This window comes from Drosophila navojoa, chromosome 2 (genome assembly GCF_054131105.1).
Source record: "Drosophila navojoa isolate 15081-1374.11 chromosome 2, UAZ_NAV_1.0, whole genome shotgun sequence".
NCBI classification, from domain to species: Eukaryota; Metazoa; Arthropoda; class Insecta; order Diptera; family Drosophilidae; genus Drosophila; species Drosophila navojoa.
Window position 1 is genome coordinate 16548475 of NC_142890.1, and position 23297 is coordinate 16571771.

The following is a 23297-nucleotide window of genomic DNA, read 5'->3' on the forward strand; positions in this document are numbered from 1 at the left end:
AAATTATATAGAAATATGTTGCTTGAGCCGTAGCTAAAGAAAAAACCATTCATAAATCAAACAGAAATTATCCACAAACACAAAAAAAAAAAAAAATAGAAATCATTAAGTATAATATGATGCAAGCGACGTACAAAACATTTTGCTAATACTTTCAGCATATTTGGACGATTGACCAAATCATTGAAAATGATGAAAAACGAAAGAACATCAAAAAAAAAACAACATGTTTCGGTCGATAGCTTCTCTTTTTTTCGTTTACTTGTTCTTTTCTTTTATATCTGCTGTCGTCGTTTCCACTCGAGCAATTAATACGTGAGCAAACTGGAAAATACTTCGAGCAGCAAGCTGTCAGCCAAGTGCAAAACAATGTTAGACCCTGATGTATTATACAGTTGAAGCAGAGTGGGACAGAGAGAGGGAGGGGTAGGGTCTGACATATAGCGGGTGGATTGGGGCTGAGAGTAAGATTTGAAGCGGAGACATAAGCCATAAGCCATAAGACATTCATTCAATGTCGTGCCAACGTCTCGTGTAAGTCGATATCCCGAAAAAAAAAAAATAATAATAATAATAATACTGTCTTCCTCTTTTCCCTCTTCTCAGGCCTGCTTCTGCTTCTTCGTCGTCTTCTTTTGTGCACTTAAGAGCAAAAACCATAACCATAAAATCGTATTATGTGTAGTTAGCATTCGTATTGCAATTGCGAAATCCAAACACGCCTCTCGCATTGTCACATCGAGCCCGGGTCTAAATTTAGAAGTAGTTCCCTTTCCCCTTTCCCTTTTCACTTCGCGCCTTTCCCCGCTGCCCAGCTGCTGTAATTATCATGCGTGCAATTCATGATGATGTTGATGTGCGCTGGATGATTATCACAAAACGAAGAAATATAACACATTTTCCACTGCATAATAAATTGTGAGACGGCTTTTCCTTCTCAGCATTACATTGTGGAAAATATCTGCTCATATTTCAAGCAACCAAGCGGAAATCCTTTATCGCAACGCCCGCTTCCAAGCAATCTACACATAGTTATATATACATATTCTTATATATATAAATCATATAATATGCTTTACATTTTTGCAGCTCGTTAGATTGGCGACAGCATAAAGTTATTCATAGAAATCCCATTGTTGTTGTTGGATCTATTTTGCCACAGAACTAACTCATTGTTAGCCCGACTTTTTGTGTGTGGAATGTTTGGCTAGTTCGGCCACGCTGACTGGACAAATTGTGTGTAAAACTTTTAATTGGATGCTCAATGCACAATTTGCTATATTTTTAAAATAGCGCCATGAGTCGAATAGCAAAAGTTTTCCGATGTCATTAGAGTTCATTAGGCATATAAAACTAAATTAATGTGAGGCTAAAAAAATAAATAAAATTAGCTTAATATATTTAGTTAGCCAATAAAAATATTCAGAGTTGTACTTTAATTCGATTATGTTATATATATATATGTTATAATTAAAATAAAACAATACCATATAAAATATCTCGGCTATTTCTATTACTCTCTATAAAGCATAATTTATATCCATTATAATTTATGCCAATAGTAAACTCAGCACTATCAATACATTGTAATTAATATTTGTGATAGAAACTGACATCGGGCCACACCTCCTACATATTTTGGCCATTAGGCAAATTACAGCATTGAAAATATTTGGAATTACCAAAATTTGTCCAATTAGACGTGGCTTAAATGCGCCACCCAAAAAGCCGGCTACAACATTTCCAACGAGAAGTACAAAATGCTAATTGCATTTAATAGAACATTTCGAATTGAATCCCTAATTACCTCTGACTACGCAGAATATTATTGGGACAACTGCAGAGGGCATAAAATGGGATTCATTCATAAAATATGAAAATGTTATTTTAGCAAGACAAATTGCCAAATGGAATTCCCACTAAGAACGCTTGAGCTAAAAATAGGATATCAGATGGCCAAATTGATTTAATTGGTTATATAATACCACCCAATTAGCCGTATCCATTAGGCTGTGATGTTTGCCTCAACTTGACTTCGAAGCCAGGTATCCTACACAGGTAACCTAAACTGTTATGCAGATGATGCCGCTGCTAAACGTTTGATCCTCTTTGATGAACTACCCCGACAGGCATACAAAAAAGCAACAACAACAACAAGACACACACACAGAGAATGAAAGCATCTACCTGCATTGCCATTTAAGCTCATAAACGGCTATCAGCTTACATTGCTTTCAAAACTTGAGACCGCCAGACATTTAATAATATTGCAAGGAATTGCCATTCAATGAACCTTCGATACCCTAACGTTTGCATCTATTTATATAAAATATGTCCTATTGTTAGCTAAGAATATTAAAGATCTTATTATTGAGAAAATTATTACCTAGAATTTTATAAAATATATTAAATCTAAAAAAACTACAACTAACATTTATAAACAATTTGCTGATATAAATTGAAACTTGACTTCTTGTCTTACTTGATTTATATAGCTTAAGGAAAGTTCAAAAAATAGCTCTATTTCAAAATTGTCAATTGGGATTTTCTACCCACATTTTTGACTTTTTTTTACTAAAATTAACATAAATTTTGTTTTGATGATTTCAGCTTTTATTTAAGCCTAATTATTGTTGACTTTAGTGATAGGCTTTTCCTACTTAAATGACAATTTACACCTAAATACTAAAGCTAGACTCAATATTCAACACTTCAACTCTTATCTCTGAGCGATTCGAATCTTTTTATTGTAGTGTATCCACGATACACATACACACATATACGCATAGACATCTGCGAGATAAACTAAAACCTGTTCCTCGTACGTGAACCAGACATTGGGCCCAGCCTTAAAATGCAACAACAAAAAACTGTCCGAAGCTATCAGAAAAGTTTTATCAGAAAAAAAAACGTAAAAAAAAAGCTGAACTCTGGACTGGGGCGAAGCTGGACTTTTGGGGCAGTTAGCTAATTTGTGCCAGACCGTATTTTGAATTAGCAGAGCCAGAGTGAAATGGCTATAGCCCCATTCTGTCTCGCTCGCACTCGAGGCCAAAATCTCAACGATCTTTTGTGCACGAATTAACCTCAAATAGGCGTGAATAATGCGCGTTGATCTTTTTCGAAAATCAGCTGTGCCCCCCATTGTCTTTTCGATTTGGGCTTTGAATCCCCAAAAAAATAAAATGTTAAGAAAACCGCAGCACTAATCTGAAATTCATGTTCCCCATTGTTGGAGCGGATGGTACCACATTAAAGTGCCGCTGACACGCGTCTTCTGGCTTATGACATGTGCGGTTTTTTTTTTCTTATGCCCCATGCCCCATGCGCCTTGCCCCTTGTCCCTTGTCCCTTGTTCCCCAGCCTCTGTCTTTCCTAATTGCCGGCTTCTTTTGCTTTTCGCCTGGATTGAGCATTTGCTTTTTTCTTTCATTTTTTGTATCTCAGATTTGCTGATAGTTTAATTGGTTTCGACTTGATATAGCTCGCTTTGTTCACATATTTCAGCCACTGGTTTTACGTTACGGATCGTTAGGATGATTATTAAGACATCACATGAACAGCATACTGATGGTAATTGGCACGACAGTCCAGTTCATTTAAGAGGCTTTAATTGACCAGAGTGTTAATTGACGGAATTCCAAAGTAGAGGCATTACTATATGTAGAAAAGAGTAACAACTTTGAGCTGTACTGAAACTAGTTGCGAATCACAGGGCGAGCTGCAGAGTCCAGCATTAGGCGTGCATAAATTAAGATAAGAAACCTGAGCACATTTCGTAAATATCGTTTACAAACGTTGAACATTAAGCGAGTTCATAAATCAAAGAAAGTCGCTGAGATTTCATTAGAAATACAACTTAAATTGATAAATTGACTAGCCGGCGAGGTAGAAGCTTGTGGTTTCACTGGAAACTCTCAGATAAAACGATCGTTTAGTTTTTTCAATCAATAAATCTTGGGTGAGAAAAGCAGTTAAGATTGCGAGCAGTAAAAGAGGAAACAAAGCTAATATCAAATATTTTTTTAAATATTTTATTACGAATTTGTTTACTTTGTATTCGCCCACAAGTCTGGATCAAGGCTTCTCCCTTATAGCTACAGCATCCTAATTTAACGACGCTGTTTACATTATGTGTGGACATATCTGGCTGTCGATGTGTTCCGAGTCCGACACACAATTAAATTGATTAAAGTGCGACGCACCTTGTACGACAAGCAAACGCCTCGATAGCCAAATCAAACTGGGGCCATAAATTGTCGAACGATCATAAACCAAATCTACGCTAGTAAAATGTATAGAGAAAGATTAGAGAGCCGAAACATTATGTACATTGGCTGCCGTTGAAATGAGAAGTTTTGATTTTTACGACCAATCAAATCCGGTTGCGTGTTTTTTTTTTAAGACCGTACAGGACAAGTGTTTGCAGTTTCCTAATACAGCAATAAATTTGTAGTAAATATTGAAACCACAAAAACCGAAAAAGACTAAGGGGAGGGCGAGCGAGAGAGTTGAACTTTGCTGTATGCGCAAGTATGTTAAAACAATAAAGAGAAAAACTTTATTTGTGGCCGGAAAACTAGAGAGGCGAAAAACAAAGCATTATCTTTATGGACTCATGCTCACGCATACATATTTCAAAGGGAGAAAAGAAATACTTCAACATTTTATGAGCCAGCCAGCCGATGTACTAAAAACAAACTCATAAATACTCATAGTTTAACATTGGGTCAACAATTACGAAAACTTTTGCTCATAATTAATACGGAGCAGACACAGCTCAAAGTTCCAGTAGTAAATAAATTCAATTATATTAAAAAAAAAAAAAAAACACGTGCCCAAATTAAAATGAGCGGAAACCCAATTGGAGGCTTCAGAATTGTAATTCATTTTTTGTAGCTTGGGATAATTACAACGCGCCACTCCCCCATTTACAATGAAAACAACTCAAAAAAACGTCAAAAATTAACACAAGCAACATTAACAACAACAACAACAAACGCTCGCATTTAATGAATGTGATTTTTTTTACCAAGGCAATAATAATAAACAATATAAATAGAAATATACAACACGTTGGCCGGCTGAAGTTTACCGTCGTGGAAATTTGAATAAATGGAAATCGATGTGAATATAAAGAAGCCGTCCAAAGTTGTGGCACATACCTAATGAATATTCAGAGTAAGAGTGTTCAATTTTGTTTGTTGCTTTTGTGTTTCCGATAAGTTTTTAACACATTTTCGCTGCGCTACATAGAACTGAATTTGAGGCATCTCGATTTCGAGTAGCCGTTCGTAGGTGGAAAATACTAAGCAAATAGAAATTGAAAGCCAAACAAATGCTAACAGCTCGAGTGCAGAATATTCCAATTGCATAAATGCAAACATGTAAATAAATAATATATATGTAGATGTATACAAAATATTTTAGTTGGAATAATATATACAGGTATTAGAAAATAAATAAATAAATATATGTAGATGGATAAAAAATATTTTAGTTGGAATAATATAAACAAGTATTAAAAACTATTTATAAAATTTAAATTGCCTTAAAATTTGCCTTCCCATTGGGACAGAGATTGATAAAAAATATAATATCAACAGCTTCAACGACTAGCAGATTCACTTAAGAAGTTGCGTATATATCAAGCATTGTCGCACTCGGAAATATTTAAGTCTATGACGGTACTTGAGTTACAGTGAAAACCCAATTGAAATTAAAATGGGGTAAATCAAAATGATTACGATAAACAAGATTGTTTCGTTCACATGGACGGATAAACTCCGCTTCATACATAAATTTGCACATAAACAATATACTCTAAAATCCCATTTTCAATAGAGGTCCAGGGTATATAAATGTTAAAGCAAGATAACAAACTGGCACAGTTTGGCCCTTCGAGAATTCGACACATTAAAAAACATAATTTACAGCAACGTCACGCAAAAACTCAAAGTATATAGAGATGTTTGTACATACAGTACATATTTCAAATATTACACTTGCCCCATTTCAAATCATATAGACAGCTGACACATTTTCAAATTGACATTCAGCGTCAAGTATTCATAAATAGAGCATTCATTTGTGATATACATATATATCTAGTGTTAATCATCGGCAATCTTAAATGGGCCTTGCTCTAAACACATTTTTATTTCTTCTACCCCCAAATAAATCTGCATTTGAGAGCAAATGCATTTCAACAAAAATGAAATTTGGACACGCAATGCACCCACGCGTTGCACGACTTTAATTTATTTTGCTACACTTTTCATTTGTCGTAACGCGTCGCTAATTAAGCTATTTTTGAAAAAAAAAAAAAAAATAATAATACATTTATATATATATGTATACATATAAGTATGCCCCGGCTGGGCGTGGCTCGTGTCTGCCATGTTGTCTCGCTAGAGAGGACAGAACAAGAAGAAGAGGAACGAGAACCACCACGACGAAGCATTCAAGATCGCGTGTTGCCCCAACTGGCAGCTGTGCCCAATTAATGTCACTTTGCTCACCATTTCAATTTGCTATGAGTGCTGCCTATGAACATACACGAGTACAGTGAAGCACCCGCTAATGCACAGTTTGCTTCAAATAGATAACCGCATTAATTGGTCAACTGGAATATTCCTTAGCACTATTTATAGCTTAACTGAAGATAAGAAAGTGTAATTTTAAGAGAGCTGTTCGCTCCCGCGAGACTTCACTGTACGCACATCATGGTGTAGGCGTACAAAACATGACTGCAAATTAGCTAAATGAAATAAATATAGACCAACTTCGTACACAATGTTGTTGCAAGACGTGCAACCAAAATAGATTTCGTTGATAGGCATTGAGAATTTTTGGCCAATTGATATAAATTCACTTTTTTTTTGGCGTTGACTGTGAACTTATTTTCCATAAAGAAGCGCACGCGCCCAAAAAAGCTAAATATACATGGATATACATATCTATATATACGTTTATATATGCTGGCATATATATTCAGACATTCGTGACTTTTGTAATTATATAACACAAATATTTTGGGTTTATGGTGCGAATTAAGTTTGCAAAGATTATGTCAAGAGGGGAATATCCTTACTTTGCTTAGTTTCATTATGAATAGTTAAAAAGCTGTATAGCTAATAATTATTTTCATAAATGATTATTAAACGCATAAGTTATAAACAAGCTCAAAATGTCTTGATAAAAAAAAATCATTAAGCTGATAACCAAAATACAAACAACAAATCGATATATAGCAATTTATCAATTTATATCAATTGTTGAGTAATTATGGGATTAATTTTCTTAATTTTTGCGAAACAAGTTACTTTTTCAAAATTATTTGTTAAAGTATATCCAAGTTTCCTAAGGGAAGATTATATATATATACATTTTATCATTTTAATTAATTTATGAAGAATATTAAGCCTCAACTGGAGAGAATATATTAAAGTCGTATAACAAAAGATATTTTTTTTAAATTTAATATCGCATGTGCGTCAGAAAAGTGCATAAAACTGGCGGGCATTACGAAATTTATGAGCTCGTCTAATGAATTTATAGACGCTAATATTGGAGATGACCTGGCACGACGATCAATTGATAATATATGTATATACACATATATTTATATATATGTATGTGTATATATATTTGTGTAGCTGTAATGCGAATGATGGCCCGCTGAGTTTAGAATTTATGCGTTTCGGTGGCCGTCAAAAATGTTTGAATCTTTTTATATACTTGTCTGCCAAGACCCAGTGCACTCTGCACCGCAGCCTCCCCATCTTATAGGCTTCACATTTTCAGTGATTTTGACATATTTAAAGCTATCATAAAGAGCTGTCATGTCAACAGTTCATTAGTAGATTATTTTTGATTGAGTAATGTGCCAAAGTCAAACTCAATTTACATTTTAATGGAACTATATTGAAAGTTTTATGAAATCTTAATGTTTCATATAAGAATGTATGAATATGAGCATTCACAGAACTTTCACTGTATTTGGTCTGTATTCTGGCACCTTTTTAGTAAAGCTCTTCTGTATATTCCAAACAATTGAAAGTTTATGGCGCCCAAAAAATCTTCGAGCAAAGCAAAACAAAAATTAACAACAAAAAATTCATATAAACAAATTGTTCTTTCGTATAAAAATAAAAATACGAGAATCACATTTCGATATGTGTAATCCGCTTGAGAAACACGGAGGCTAATAAATTCTTGACTTTAGCCAAAAACAAGTTCTCTTCTAACATTTGTTTCTTTTCGTTTTTTTTCTTTTTGGCGACACACCACGTAAATTCCAAGAATTAATTATGGCATACACAAAAAATGAGTTTAATTAAATGCAAACATCAATATAAATTACGAATTTAACAGTTGCTAACTGATTTGCATTGGCGCCAAGTGGAGAGACAAGAGCAAAGCAAGAATAACAACAAATTTGAAAATTTATGGCGTTTGCGTCAGAGCAATTTGGTAATAGATCGATAAACGATCGATAAACTTACCTGATCTTGACAGAAGTAGCCGAAGCCGATGATGCCCGCTATGGCTAAGAATAGGCAAAACAGAATAATTGTTCGTATTTTGGAGCGTGGTTCCATCTTCTTAATCTCATAAACTCCGCTGGGAAGCAATAAAGCAAAATCACTGTCAACTTGTACGGAAACGTTCTTATGCATATCCACGGGCATGTTCCATAGGCTCACGTCAATTGATCGTGTAATCTACAGCACCTCTAATACCCGTACAACATTCACGTGAGTAGGCCAAACAATGCCGCCCAGTCATTGTCTGATAAGACGCCGCGCCACCTACCGGTCACATTTGGCGGCACATATGCAGAGGTCAATAGGAAAATAGATAATAACCGTGTGTGTTTAGCTGCAAATATAATAAAAAATATACATATTAAAAATAGAAATATTTATACCGCTTCTTAAACCGATTTCTTTTAGTATTCGCTAGATTTTGTTTTTTTGTTTACTTATTAATGACCGGCTTTGATTAGACACGTTGTACACAACAATTTGTCTAGCCTTATCTGTATTCGAGTCTTATGCCTCCATTAGCAACAACAAAAGCAAACTAATCAATTAAATAAACAAGTCTTACGGGTTAATTTAAAAATCTGTAGCAAAAGTGAACTGATTTAGCAAAGCTGAACAGCAATACAAAAATGATTACATTTCCAGTTTTATTACTTAAATTAAACATTGATTTCATTTATGCATTGCGAGCAACGAATATGAATGAATTCTAAATAGATTAAATTTTTCTATTTCAGTAGAAATGCAGGGCAATTAGCCAGCTATATGATAAAATAAAATCATAAAAAAATTGACTTTTACGAAGCCTTAAATTTTTTTAAAGCTTTTTAATTAAAAGTATATTTTTTTATTATTTCACATATCTGTGAAAATACATTATTTTATCATTTAATTATATGATATATAAAAAAAAAAGGCTTGTTAATTAAATCTAGCTATTTAAGTTCATATTTAGTTATTGCGCTGGTTGCTCTGTATTCTCGTCTCTTTCCCACTTATTGTTTCGAATTGGTGTCATACCGTAACCGGCAAGGTAAAAGCCTTTTAAATAATTATGTCAATGCAATTTTACAGCATTTTCATTGGTAATTTAATTTAAAATTTGTATAAAAAGCACGAGTGAAAACAGAGGAAGACAAACAAGTAGCAAGTGTCTAATGGAAAAGCCGGCAACACTTTACAGTTTAACATAAACCAAATGCGCAGACAAAATAAACGCCTTTCCATAAACAAATCAAACTAAGAATGTGTATGCGAAGTGTGGGCACAGATAATAAGCGTAAATCAAACAACAACAAAATAATAATCATGTATACAACAACGAAATTGGCACACTAAATATAGATGGAAGCAGAGCCAGTCTGTTTGCCGCCCAGGCGACATCATCTACAGTGGGCTGCTCTCAATTTCCGCCAAATGTAAAATCTATCAGTAAATGTGTGTGTGTGCATGTGCGTGCATGTGTGTGTGCAGATGTTTACGAATTGTTGGCTCTGCAGTTGTGCCAATAAACAGCAAGTAAATAAAATAAGTTGGCGGCATAGTGCTAACTGTAAATTGCAAAGAGAACCGGCAATATTCGCGTTGCATGCTGACCACGCTCCATAGGATAGTTTTAAAACTCCTATCTTAGGCATTGAGCATTACAAATTTACCACATTCCTATAAGCCCGTAATTGCAAAAACTAGCGAAACATACAAGCAATAACATTTACATGACAAATTAACCACATTCTTATTGGCCACACATGCGTTTGCTCTATTTGAGTTATGCTAATGATTGCCATTTGCACAGTGGGCTAAGGTGTTAATGTTACACGTGCCCATTTGGTTAACTAAGAAATTAGCAAGATTTAAATTACATACATCTAACTGAGACTGATGTCATAAGTGGCCACACGCTGTGCTCATTGCAGCGCGTGAACCAAAATAAACAAATAAGATAAAATGAACAATTAACTTATAAACATTGCCACGGCATGCACGCAGAGCACAAAACAAAAACAGAACAAGCAGTCAAAGCAGAGACTGAAAAAACAGCTGTTCACATTTTATATGCTGCAACAAAATAATTCATTCCACTTTGTCGCAAGGTTTAAATCACATTGAAGTGCACTTACTTTTGCCCGTCGCAGTCAACACTTTATTAAGTATTAACAATTTAATAATCAGCTTTGGTTTATTTATTTACATTTGTGTTTTTTACATTCTCACCGCTTGTACGCTCATTTACCACATCGTTTGCTTTGTGTCGTGCATTCGCCTTGAACAAAACGCGAAACACAACAATCACTCGCGCATTATCAGCACAAAAATATTTTCATAGAGACACAAAACACTTCAATTACTCAACTCTAAAGGTATTTGTTTTATTTTTTAACAATTACACGCAAAATGTTTTAATATTTTAGCATAACACGCGCGGATCTAACCGATACGTCCATTTTCAGCAGCAGCGGCGAATATACTAACCAAAAGGAAAACAAATATGCGTGCTATAGGGCTGCCAATCTGTTCCACTCATGCAGCTGTTATGTTAAATAACAGCGTCCTGCTATTAAAACCTACTGTCAGTACTTTTTAGCTATCGATAACATTCGGACTAACAGCTGTAGCTCACTTTGCCTATCTGGCAGCGTCAACACTGTGCGTTTTAAGTCGAAAAATAATTCATTTCCCGCCAAATTTGAAATGCGTATTTTAATGCTGTTGAGCGCTGTCCTTGCAACTTTTTGCAACGCCAGCTACGATTATTATCGCCTACCACGCTCCATCAAACCACAACACTACAACCTGCGTATCATGACACACCTGGAGAATCCCAAACGCCTCATCTTCACGGGCGATGTTGAAATACTGCTCCGAATTATCCAATCCACCAACAATATCACGCTGCACGCCGGAGCCGGCTTAAATATTGCTGAATGCAACACAGGCGTACAACTTTTCAAATACCATTGCAACGAGCTGATTGAGATCAAAAGTATGCAACGTCAGCCGATATATAATTTCATAATATTGCATTTCGGGCAATATTTACAGCGTGGCCAACGCTATACACTGCGGCTGCGCTTCTGGTCAAGATTAGGACAGAGCATGGCTGGCTACTACGTTAGCTCGTATCAGGACAATGCAGACAGCTGCTGCAAACAGTTTGTGACATCATAGCAAATGTTTCTTCAATGCAGTTATCCAATCTTTTCAGGTACATGTCTGTGACGCAGTTTGAGCCGGCGGATGCACGAAATGCCTTTCCCTGCTTCGATGAGCCCAACTTCAAGGCCACCTTCAACATAACCCTGGGCCACCATGCCAAATACAATGCGCTCAGCAATATGCCTCTATTGGAGCGAATACCCATGTAAGTATAGGGAGAATGTGGAGCCAGTGTAATGTGCTCTCTTCTAAGATTTGCAGATGCGAACGCCAGAATTGGCTGTGGAGCACATTCAGGCAAACGGAGGTCATGTCCACGTACCTGGTGGCCTACAGCGTCAACAACTTCGAGAGTTACGTCTCCAAGAATCACAAGAGTCGCGTTCACTTCACAACGTGGGCGCGTGCCACGACCATTGAACAATGCCACTATGCATCAGAGGTGGGGCCGAGGATTCTGTGCAAATTTGAGGAGATGTTTGGCATCGACTATCCGCTGCCCAAAATGGATCAGCTGGCTGTGCCGGACTTCAGTGCTGGCGCCATGGAAAACTGGGGTCTAATCACGTACCGAGAGGCGGCACTGTTCTACGCCGAGGACGCCACCTCACAGATGGACAAGCAGCATATAGCCAATATCATTGCCCATGAGGTGGCCCATCAGTGGTTTGGCAATCTGGTCACCATGGAATGGTGGAATGATCTTTGGCTTAACGAGGGATTCGCCACGTACATGGCCACGCTGGGAATAGACAAACTGTGCTGCCAGTGGCACGCTTACGATGAGGACATGCTGGACAATGTGCTGGCCGTACTCAATACGGACGCATACTGCAACACCCGGCCCATCCATCAAGAAGTCAGTCGGGCCAGCCAGATATCGGAGCTCTTCGATGCGATTACCTATCGCAAGGGTGCAGTCGTCATACGAATGATGCACATGTTCATTGGGGATGTGGCCTTTCGCAAGGGTCTCCACTGCTATTTACAGAAGCACGCCTATGCCAATGCCAGGCAGGAGGACTTGTGGCTGGCGCTGACTGAGGCGGCCCATGAATGTGGCAGCATACCGCTTGATCTGCAGGTGCAGACTGTGATGAATACGTGGACTTTGCAAAAAGGCATACCCTTGATCCAGGTGAAGCGACAGTATCTCAAGAACACGGCTATAGTTACGCAGCAACGATTTCTGCTCCTTCACGAGGATCACGCGTATATACGACCGGAGCAGTCTGTGGCTGAGAATGCGTGCTGGTTTGTGCCAATTAGCTATGCCACCCAGTGCTCCTCCAATTTCATGGCCACCGAGCCGCAGACCTGGCTGCGCTGCTCAGCACAAAACGAACCCGTGCCGGTTCAACTGCGACATCTGCCTGGCGACGATGAATGGCTGATTCTCAATGTCCAGGTGTCGACGCCCTATCGCATCAACTACGACAGCGACAACTGGGAACTGATCAGCAAGGCGCTGCACAGCAGCGAATACCATCGCATCCACGTGATGAATCGGGCCCAGCTATTGGATGATGCACTGGCTCTAGCCTGGAGTGGCCTGATGTCCTATGAACTGACCCTGGAGCTGTTGACCTATGTGAAGCAGGAGCACGAGTTTATGCCCTGGCGTGCAGCACTTGATCAAATCAATGCGATCTATCGCATCATTCGTTACACAGAAGTATTCGAGGAGTTTCAGGTGGGTCCGAATCCCTTCACTCTGCTCATCTCCAACACTAACAAAACGCATCTCTAGCACTTTATGCATCATCTGCTGGCGCCCATTTACTGCCAGCTGAAAGGCATGCGGAACGATCGAAATAAGGACCATCATGTGTCCCATAAGGCTTTGATTACCAAGTGGGCGTGTCGCCTATCTCTGAAGGATTGTGTAGAGCGCGCCCTCAAGTATTATAATCGTTGGCTCATCTGCAGTGAGCCGGACAGCACTAATCCCGTGCCCGTCAATCTGCGCTCCGTGGTCTACTGCACCGCCATGCGGCATGGCGATGGGGAGGACTGGACCTTCCTATGGCACAGATATCGCAACAGTTCGCTGGCCAGCGAGCAGCGTGTGATTCTGCTAGCCCTGACCTGCTCGCACAAAGAGGGTCTGCTGGAGCGCTATCTGCGGATCATCTACCATGAGCAGTCCTTCATACGCAAACAGGATGCCTCGCTCATTTTCGGTGCCATGGTGCACACCGAGGTGGGCTTCGACGTAGCTAGGGATTTCTATTTCAAGAAGTTCCAGCTGCTGCGCAAGTAGTAAGTGCTACGAATTTGCCACCAAATCAGAATTCGTTAAGTTAAATATAAACGATTCACATCTCACATTCCCTTAGTATCAATCTCACATTCCTTCTGCTTCTCTCTCTCTCTTTCTCTCTGTCTGTCTGTCTCTTTTCCCCTCTTTTACTCATACACTCTCTTTATTTCTCTCTCGTCCTCTCACACTGTTTGCCACTCTCTCTCTCTCTCTTTCACTCTCACTCTCTCTGCTCCGCACTCTCTCTATCTATCTCCCTTTCTCCCTTCCCTTCAATTCTCTTTCTTCCTTCCCTTCAAGTCTCTTTGTCGTCCCCCTCCCAAGCCCTCTCTGACATCCTCTCTCTCTCTCTCTCTTTGAAGCTATCATTTGAATACGCGTGAATTGGTTGGATTGCTCAGCCTGATTGCCCAGCACAGCAGCTCCCAGGAGGACTACCAACTGCTGAGGACGTTCATCAATAGCCACCAGGTGGTGCTGCAGCAGAGCTCATCGCGCAGCCTGCTGCGCGTTTTGGAGCAGGTGAAAGTGAATATGCGTTGGCGCCAGCAGAGGCTGCCCGAGTTCGGTCGACAGCTGGCCATGTTGAATTGTGATTGAGCGTGCGTTTGTTGTGAATGACTTTATTTGATTTATGATGCATAATTTAACTGTCGTATATTTCATTAGTATTAAACATTGAAAATGCCCCACGGTAAGCACCTAGATTAATCACAGTACACCACACCCGTTGCAATTAGTTCGCAGTAGCTGCACCACCACCACCACCGCCACCGCCTGCACCACCTGAGAAGGCAGTGCTGGCGTTGCCGGCACTGGCCGCAAAAAGTCTTCGCAGATTCTGCAGCATGCCCCAGAGCACGGTGCCCGCTGTGCCCAGCGTTTCGAGCAAATCGAAGCCCGTGCTATCGATGGCCTCCTCCCGATCCTCCTCCGTCTCGATGGCCGGCGAGGTGTTGTTACTGTGCGGATGCGGTGAATGATGTACTCCACTGTGCCCGATCAGCCGATGCGTGTTGTTGATCACGTGCGTGTTGTTCACCCCGCCGCCGCCCACTGTGTTCACCAAGTGCTTGACCGGCTCCAGCACTGGTATGGCCAGCTTGATGCGATGCCACGCGTCTGGCTGCTCTGTGGAGCTTTCGTGCTGCTCACCGACCGACTCCATCAGGGTCAGTTCATCGTCCAGGGTATTGCGCTCGCTGTCCGGCGCATCGTCCGTATCCAGGCTATTGTTGCTAGGTCCTTGCAACTGCAGCAGGCTGCCGAAGAGCTGCTGCACATGAACCGAGTTGATGGCCTCCGCCTCGTTACGCTCAAAATCAAATTCTGCATGGGGAGCTGGGCCGCGCTTGGAGTTCACAAAGCTCACAATATGCTTGTTACCTGTGCTTGTTGTGGGCGTGGTGGCGTCACCTGAAGGCGCAAGTGAGGGCAAGCTGCTGCTGCTGCTGCTGCTGGACGCTGGCTTCGCCGTCGCCGTCAGCAGCCACACGAACTGCATAGAAATTGAATGAAAAGCTATTAATATTGGCTGCTTAATTACGGAGCCATGAGCATATTTTTGTTTCCTTTTCTGAATTCTAATTAGCCATTCCAAATGCGAGAACATTCGCATTTGGGCACACGCGACGCGCCTTAATTTAATGGCTTTGCTTTGCTTAGGAACATTCAAATGATTCCATTATGCCCTAGAAAATATATTCAAGGTCTTCAAAAGTGATAGCTAAAGAGCTCCAAATATGGGTTTGGTGCAAAAACAAATATTACGTATACGTAGAAATAGACAAAAAATTAAGTATACGCAGGAATCGGCTACAAAGGAAGTTGGCAATTAAAGTGCTTTAATATTCTATGTAACTTTTATTGAAAATCTCTTAAAGATTTATTTGAAAATCTGTAATATTGTAAGTAAACCTTCTTTGAAATATGTTTCAGTATTCTAGTTGATTTGATTAGGATATATATAATAATTTTGCTATATTTTCTCTTACAGGTGGAACCTAATATGTATTGTATGTATTACATATATTCTTAAGCCACTAAAATCAAATGACCTAGTCCTATCGCTGACTGTGTGCAAAACTCTGATCCCCTATGTGCTGTTGACATCATTTAAATTTTATTATACATACATTGTACCATATAAATATGTACATACAAAAAACTGTAAATATGTTAATACATTTTTTTTTATCAAATTTATATAGAAGCTTTCATATTTCACAAATATAATCTATCCGTTCTGAACTATGAAGTTGGCTATTTATATTCATTCATGAGCTTAAATAAGTCAATTGGTTTTGCTTCACTATTTTTAAAGTTTCCAAAATTTACAGCAAGCCAATATTTCGATTTCTTTGAGAATTCTAACATATTTAGAAATTTCAGGGACAATGTGCGAAAAAATATATGAATTAATATAATAAAAAATAAAATAATACTTCGGTGAATGTCAAAGCCTGCACTTGACCAATTTTATATATCACAAAGTAGTACATATAAATATATATATATGAACAAATTTCACAATTAAATAATATTTTGTAGGTTTTTTTTTTACATTTGTCACGCGCTTACATGCAGAGCAACCAGTAAGCATATGCTACTATATGTGCAGCTGGACAACCGCGACATTGTCAATGTTATATACTCTATCGCTATATAAATCGGAATGCAATTGGAAACACCAGCGAAGTGCTTACAACGACAACTGAGCACTGACTGACTGATTGACTGAAGTGGGCCCGTTTGAGGCGGCCCATAAGTAAAAATAAATAAATCTGAAGGTAGCCAATAAACGATTAATTAATATGCAAGAAGTGTGCCAACAATTGTTGTACCTAAAATTGAATTTAATATGTTTTAAAGAGCTGCATAGCTAATTCCATCAAAATCGAGAACTGTTTTAAGCTGTCTCTCGCCTTCTCTCTGATTCGCCCCCGTCCCTCTCCTCTGTGCCTATATATTCGTTGTTCATATTCTACTCTCAATAATATAGTTTAATAAATTTCGGACTGCTTCACATCGTAGTGGGCGTATTTTGGATTGGTTAAAAGAAATTGTTAAATAATTTGTATAGTTGTATATTTATTCTTCACATACATCTCTTCGAGAAAACATCAAAAATCATTTTTTTTTTTTTTTCAATAAAATAATATACACAAACTATTCTCGAAATTCTAAATTTTTTTCTGTAATGTTTTGATCACATAGATTATACATAATAATTTCAAGGCTTTACAGCTTTCGCCAGTGTTGGTAAATGTTTAAAACAATTTGCACATCAATCGCATGCAATATTGTTCGTTTCGTCCGTCAGATATAATTTCTCAGATAGTTTATCCGAAGAATGCGCATCTTCGGCAAAATGACACATTTACTACATGTAAGTAAATAATATAATAATATTTATATTGGCAAAACTCAGAGGAGTACCTAGGAGACGAATTAACCTTACATACTACAATGTCGAAGAAGAAAATTGATTATCACTAGAAGCTGATACGAAAGCTGAATTAGCTATTTAAACTTCGTCTTTGTTCTTCTTTATAATATAAAAATAGTTCCTTTGATTTTCAGCAGATGACAAAATTAAAATCAATATACATATATAAATATCTACATATCTACCTTAAGATTATATATATATCTCAATATGTAAGCTGATTTATATAAATTATATATAGGGAGATATTTATATATAATATATCCGTAAAGATCAATAAGATCATTGGTATGAATATATTTTATACAGTTTTCAATTTTTTTTTTTTTTTTTTTTGTTTTTTGTATTTATATGTATTCCTCAAAATGCCCATCGTAGTAGGCTTTGGAATTTTATTTTGAGCTAGGCATATAAATTGGAGCGATTCTCCAGTCAGCTTCTATACGTCAACTGATAAACATTACTTTTTTTTCGTTTTTATCGTGAATTTTTCTTGATCAAAATTAAACGTGTAGCACCCCCATTTATTGAGTTAACAAAATTCTAAATTAGTCGGTGAAAAAAAAAAAGTATCGAAAAAGCATATATTTTACACGTATGGCGACATATCTTTCACAGATCTCCCGATGTTTAAGCTATCATGCGCCGATCTGTCGACCGCACCGACTGCTCCATGGTAGTTGCAAGCAATGGAAAAAGATCTGCTCAAAGTGCGTCTGTTGGCATCCAACACCGTCACAGTTAATTGAAATGCTGCCATCACTACCCAGTATGATACACGTTCAGCTGTATTCGCAGCGTTCATCGAGTGTCTTTACCCCCCACACGAATGTCGATATGCTACGCAAGCGTATTAGTTTCAGTGGAACGCCATCCGAGAGCAGCGAGGTCGCCGAGGCGACGGCGCCCAATGTGGTGCCAGTCGGCATCATAATGCCCGAATCCAAGGAGGGCAAGCAGTTGAAGATCGTTATTGTGCCGCTAGACTTGGCCAATCAGGATATCGAAAGTCTGCGCAATACGCTCGAGGCACTCAATCAACTTCGCATGCATGCCAGCGAGATAGACGCTTTCACCAACACCATGATCGAGGACCTTAACAAGGATGAGGCGGCACTGTCTGCCAATGAGACACCAACAGCCATCGAGGAGCCAGCGGAAGATAAACGCAAGGTTAGCTACTTTGAGGGATATGTGGAGGGTGTCGATAGTGGATTCAGCGAAGATTCAGCCAATGCTGTTGCCATCAAAGCAACTGATACTCGGAAGGCTACATGCAAAGCCAGCGATTTTCAAAATATGGGAAAAACCACAAGAAACACACCGGCGGACGAGGCCTCGACGCAGGCAGCTGAACTCAGGCAGCTAGCATACGAAGCAGTCGATGTGACGCCGATCGCCAAAGCAGATAATGCAGCAACCTGTGCGGCAGCTTCGCCCGAGGCAGATATTGCGCCAATGACACCTGCGCCGTACAAGCCGTCCGTCCCATCAGCACCAAACCAAACGCCAGCATCACCAAACACCAAGCCTGGCTCGCCACCTCAGACACTGCCACAGACGATGCCCCTCGGTGATCCGAAGGAGCTGCAAATTAGTGCCGATTCAGAAGAGATGATTAGCGATGATCCCCATGTGGATCAAATAAGTATCGAAGTGCCGGATGCATTGGGTCAGCGATTGAATGATATGGCCATTGCTTCGATGCATTTGTCCTTTGAAATGGATATGACAAATGTGCGCGATGCCATACTAAACGAAGAACTGGCCCACAAGCCTGAGCCCACACTAGGCAGGGATGCCATGGTTTTTCTGGAAACCAAGGTAGAGGCCGATCCCGAGAATGCACCGCTAAATACAGTGCCCCTGCGGTTCAATGCTTTGATCAAGGGCATGGTTCAGATCGATGCCGATAAACTGGATCCAAGCCATTTGAGCGATGAGCAATTGCCGGAATATAATGATACGGTTACCTCAATTGCCGCAAGCATCTGCAGCACGGCACTACAGCGTGGATTTGCATCTGAAGCAGGACTTGCTGTCGAACAGCAAGAGGAACAACAACAGCCACTAGATCAGCAAGAGCAAACACAGCCGGCAGATCAACTAGAGCAACCACAGTCACTAGATCAACAAGAACAACTACAACAGCAGCAGCAGCAGATGCCGTCGAGGATGATCCAGTATGCCGACTTGCCTGTAAGTACAGACGAGTCCACGGAGATAGTTGCACCCATGCATGCTGGAGGCCAGATAGCGACCCATGCTGGTCGCAAGGCATTGAAACGTAGCCAGGAGATGAAACGCATGAAGCAACAACATAGTGTGCCAACAATGAGTGCTGTGGCGCAGCCCATCATTGAAGATCAAGCAGCGGTCGCTAGTCCACAATTAAAGGATGGCTGCAAGCATCCCATTATAAAGAAAAAAAAGAAATGCCCTAAGAAATGCCCGCTGCTCGATGATCCCTGCAAGGATGACAAATGCAAGCGTCCGCAGCCAAAGAAGCCAGAAAAGAAGGCAGAGAGCACGACTGAAATCACAGCTAGTGCTGGCAAAAAGGATCAATGTGGCAAGAAAGGTGCTGGTAAAGGAGGTAAGGACGAAAAAAAAAAAGATCCCTGCGCTAAGTTCAAAAAGGGAGGAAAAGGTGGTGACAAAAAGGGAGGTAAAGATGATAAGAAGGGATGCAGTGGCAAAAAGGACGGAAAAGGAGGGGCCGGCGATAAAAAGGACCCTTGCGCTAAATTCAAGAAAGGTGCCAAAGGAGGCGATAAGAAGGGAGGAGCAGGCGGAAAGGATAAAAAAGATCCTTGCGCCAAGAAAGGAGCAGCGGGCGGTGACAAGAAGAAAGATCCTTGCGCCAAGAAGGGAGGAGCAGGTGGCGACAAGAAGAAAGATCCTTGCGCCAAGAAAGGAGGAGCAGGTGGCGACAAGAAGAAAGATGCTTGCGCCAAGAAGGGAGGAGCGGGTGACAAGGATAAAAAAGATCCTTGCGCCGTATTCAAGAAGAACGCCAAGGGTGGTGATAAGAAAAAGGATCCTTGTAAAAAGGGCGGTGATAAAAAGGGCGGTGATAAAAAGGGCGGTGATAAAAAGTGCGGTGATAAAAAGGGAGGTAAAGGCGACAAAAAGGACCCTTGCGCCAAATTCAAGAAAGGTAGCGGAGGCAAAGGCGATGGAAAGGATAAGAAAGATCCCTGCAAAAAGAAGTACTCAACGTTCAGTAGTCCCGTTTCCAAATTCTATCATCCCAATAACTCACATTTCCACTTCACCCGCAATCCCAAACGCTTCTTATCATCACTCCAATTGAATAGCCAAAAAACTGCTGCAACGAGAAGCGCTTCCAAATTCTTATTGAAACTACGACCCTGCTTTAAGACCTATACTACCCGAGTGCGTCGCAGCTACCTCAGAAGGCAAGCAAAACTTTCCAGCTGCTCTCTAAGCAGATTGCCGAACAGCTCTACAATTACACCTGCCAGGTTTCGAGTGTACTCGACCCTAGTGCGTCGCCATTACGATGGAATGCCCTCGCCAGCGCAGATGACTGCTTGGGGTATTACGTCGAAGAGTGCGCAAAATCAGATTCAGCGTGGATATAGTAAGAAATCCAAAAAAAAGAAGGGTCAGGATGGCAAATGTAATGCACTCCAAGGTAAAGGCGGGCCTAGGGATCGCAAGCATATTAAGGCGCGCACGAGTCTACGCACCGATTGCTATGATTCAAATGAGGAGGGATGTCCTGTAAACCGCTGCACTAGTGTTTGTGACACGGTCAAAATGCCGCGCAAGAAATGTGAGAGGGGACAGAAACCACCGAAGCCGAAAATGGCCAAAAAACCGAAGAAGAAACTCCCCGCCATTTGCATGGTCGGTAAAAAGAACAAAGGCAAAAAGGGCAAAGGTGCGTATGCTTAAATATATACATTTAAAATCCGCCATAACTAACACTGCTCTTCAATTATGTCCTAAGGTAGAAAGAAATAAACTTCTAGCCACGGGCCAAGTATTCCATAATCAAATGCGTATGATTTCCACAAAGCGATGCATCAGCCAGGCTCAACACGCTCCTATAACAAAGGAGGAGCCCGGTGAGGATGATTTGAGCACAATGGAGGTGATACGCATACCTGCACCATATCAGATAAGTAGAGAGCGCCAACCGCAGCCGGATGTCAGACCTTTTGGTAAGTTGGACCAGCCTCACTAATTCACCTGCCACTCTGTCAATCCGTCCAATAGATGTGCTCATTGACATCGGCTCTGTAGCGCTTACTGGCTCAGACATACATGTCTATGAGAATTCGAATAAGAGTATGGAGGGAATGACCTTGGGACATGATGCCACTGGCTTTGTGGAGAAGGTTGGTAGCTGTGTCAAGCATTTGCATGTGGGTGATCGTGTTGTCGTAGAATCGGCCCTGTCCTGTGGAATTTGTGATTACTGCAAACGCGGCTTGTATAACATCTGTGCCGATCTAATGTATAACGGCTTCTTGGCCACACATCAAACACATCCAGCAGACCTTTGCCATCGTCTGCCAGACTCCACCAGCTTGGAGGAGGGCACCCTGACCCAAACCTTGGCAATGGGCTGTCAGGCCTGTTTCAAAGCCCAAGTATCGCCCACAAGCAATATACTAATCATTGGGTCGACCCCCACGGCTGTGGCGGCAGCACTGTGCGCCAGAGCGATTGGCGCTCGGAAGGTAACCATTGCTGGGAGTATGCGCTCGTCGCTGAAAATGATTGACTGTGACTTTGGCTTTAAGACCATCTATTTTGACTCGAACGCACTATTCGGAGAGGTGCTCGAGGACGTGTATAGCAAATTCCAGGAGTGGCCCAACTGCGCCATCAACTGCGCCATCTCGCCGATGACCATGAACCTGGCCGTAATGGCATTACAACCATGCAGCGCATGCATCCTGACAGAATGCGAGTCAGAATGTGCCAGCTTCAATGCTCTAGACATACTAATGAAAAACATACGACTTATACCAAGCTTTCGTTCTGCCAATATGTAAGCGCACAATATACATCCATATATATTAATGATCCACACAATTTGTCCTATATGATGCCTACACAGGTACCCAACGGCACTACAACTAATTAAATCTGGTCGCGCACCGATGCAAAAATTCATTGCAAGAACCTTCTCATGGAGCATGTTAGAGGAAGCGTTTAAGAGTGCACAACACGAGTCAAACATTGGCTTACGGAAAATAATCGTTAATAATACAGAAGAGATTAACATTGGGGGACTGTTCAAAAAAAAATTAAAATATCACAATTAAAGATCAAATTTGAGTAGATAAATTTTTTTGTTCGAGTATCCTTTGCTGTATAAAAGGAAGGCTTTGTAATTTATAAAAAAATTTAAATAATCATTTTTCAAATAGAATTTGCTTGGAAACAATGGTTTTTTAATTTATGCATGTTTTCAAAATACACATTTTAACATTTTTATTTGTTTCTCAGCATCTATGAATCTCTCTCATTATAGACTATTTAACGACCTTCGCTCGTCATTTTATACATGTATAAAAATTATTGTACTTCGCTGCTTACAACAAACTATTTTACAAATTTACATACACAAAAACTAAATATTGAGTCGTGCATTTAAATTGTATGCTAAGGAAGGAATCGAATGTACACACGAACAAATATATAAAACGTAAATTAATCATAAGAATCAAACATAACATAAACGTAACATAATCATTAGCGCATCATACTGCAAGCTTCAGAAACATATGTGCTCGCATTGAGTATAAATAAGGTTTGTTCTCTTTTTAGAGCTAACAACTAATCAATATGCAAAGATATGTATTTAGGTATGTACGAGTGCATGTGTGTGTGTGTGTGA

General features: G+C 40.0%; 4 protein-coding genes across 7 annotated transcripts in view; 2 read left to right on the forward strand and 2 right to left on the reverse strand.

Annotated features, from left to right (window-relative positions):
- Hs6st (heparan sulfate 6-O-sulfotransferase) overlaps window positions 1-11009 on the reverse strand; it is a 94162-nt gene extending 83153 nt beyond the window's left edge. The window contains exons 1-2 of the mRNA XM_018112705.3: window positions 10670-11009; window positions 8508-8883 (exon numbers count right to left, since the gene is read on the reverse strand). Coding sequence (XP_017968194.1) covers window positions 8508-8693 — 186 coding nt within the window. The 5' untranslated portion in view covers window positions 8694-8883; window positions 10670-11009. The remainder of the gene's footprint in view (window positions 1-8507; window positions 8884-10669) is intronic.
- Window positions 11010-11116: 107 nt separating this feature from the next.
- Window positions 11117-14666, forward strand: LOC108659671 (aminopeptidase N). Its single transcript, XM_018112698.3, has 5 exons — window positions 11117-11701; window positions 11755-11910; window positions 11967-13398; window positions 13456-13967; window positions 14331-14666. The coding sequence occupies exons 1-5, from the start codon at window positions 11241-11243 to the stop codon at window positions 14566-14568; spliced, it is 2799 nt and encodes a 932-aa protein (XP_017968187.1). The 5' UTR covers window positions 11117-11240; the 3' UTR covers window positions 14569-14666.
- On the reverse strand, window positions 14576-16710 carry LOC108659678 (uncharacterized). Its single transcript, XM_018112707.3, has 2 exons — window positions 16549-16710; window positions 14576-15466 (listed from the first exon to the last, which is right to left on the reverse strand). Exons 1-2 carry the CDS (start codon window positions 16603-16605, stop codon window positions 14705-14707), a joined length of 819 nt encoding a protein of 272 aa, XP_017968196.1. The 5' UTR covers window positions 16606-16710; the 3' UTR covers window positions 14576-14704.
- A 361-nt stretch (window positions 16711-17071) lies between these two features.
- On the forward strand, window positions 17072-22744 carry LOC108659669 (uncharacterized). Of its 4 annotated transcripts, XM_089265424.1 has the most exons (7): window positions 17072-17356; window positions 18035-20174; window positions 20244-20489; window positions 20577-21326; window positions 21400-21609; window positions 21665-22445; window positions 22515-22744. In XM_089265424.1, exons 1-7 carry the CDS (start codon window positions 17321-17323, stop codon window positions 22720-22722), a joined length of 4371 nt encoding a protein of 1456 aa, XP_089121550.1. In that variant the 5' UTR covers window positions 17072-17320; the 3' UTR covers window positions 22723-22744. The 4 variants fall into 4 exon arrangements, with proteins under 4 accessions (XP_089121550.1, XP_089121549.1, XP_030240290.1 ...); XM_089265423.1 differs by having other exon boundaries at window positions 18035-20489; XM_089265426.1 differs by lacking the exon at window positions 20244-20489 and having other exon boundaries at window positions 17073-17356.
- Window positions 22745-23297: the final 553 nt, after the last annotated feature.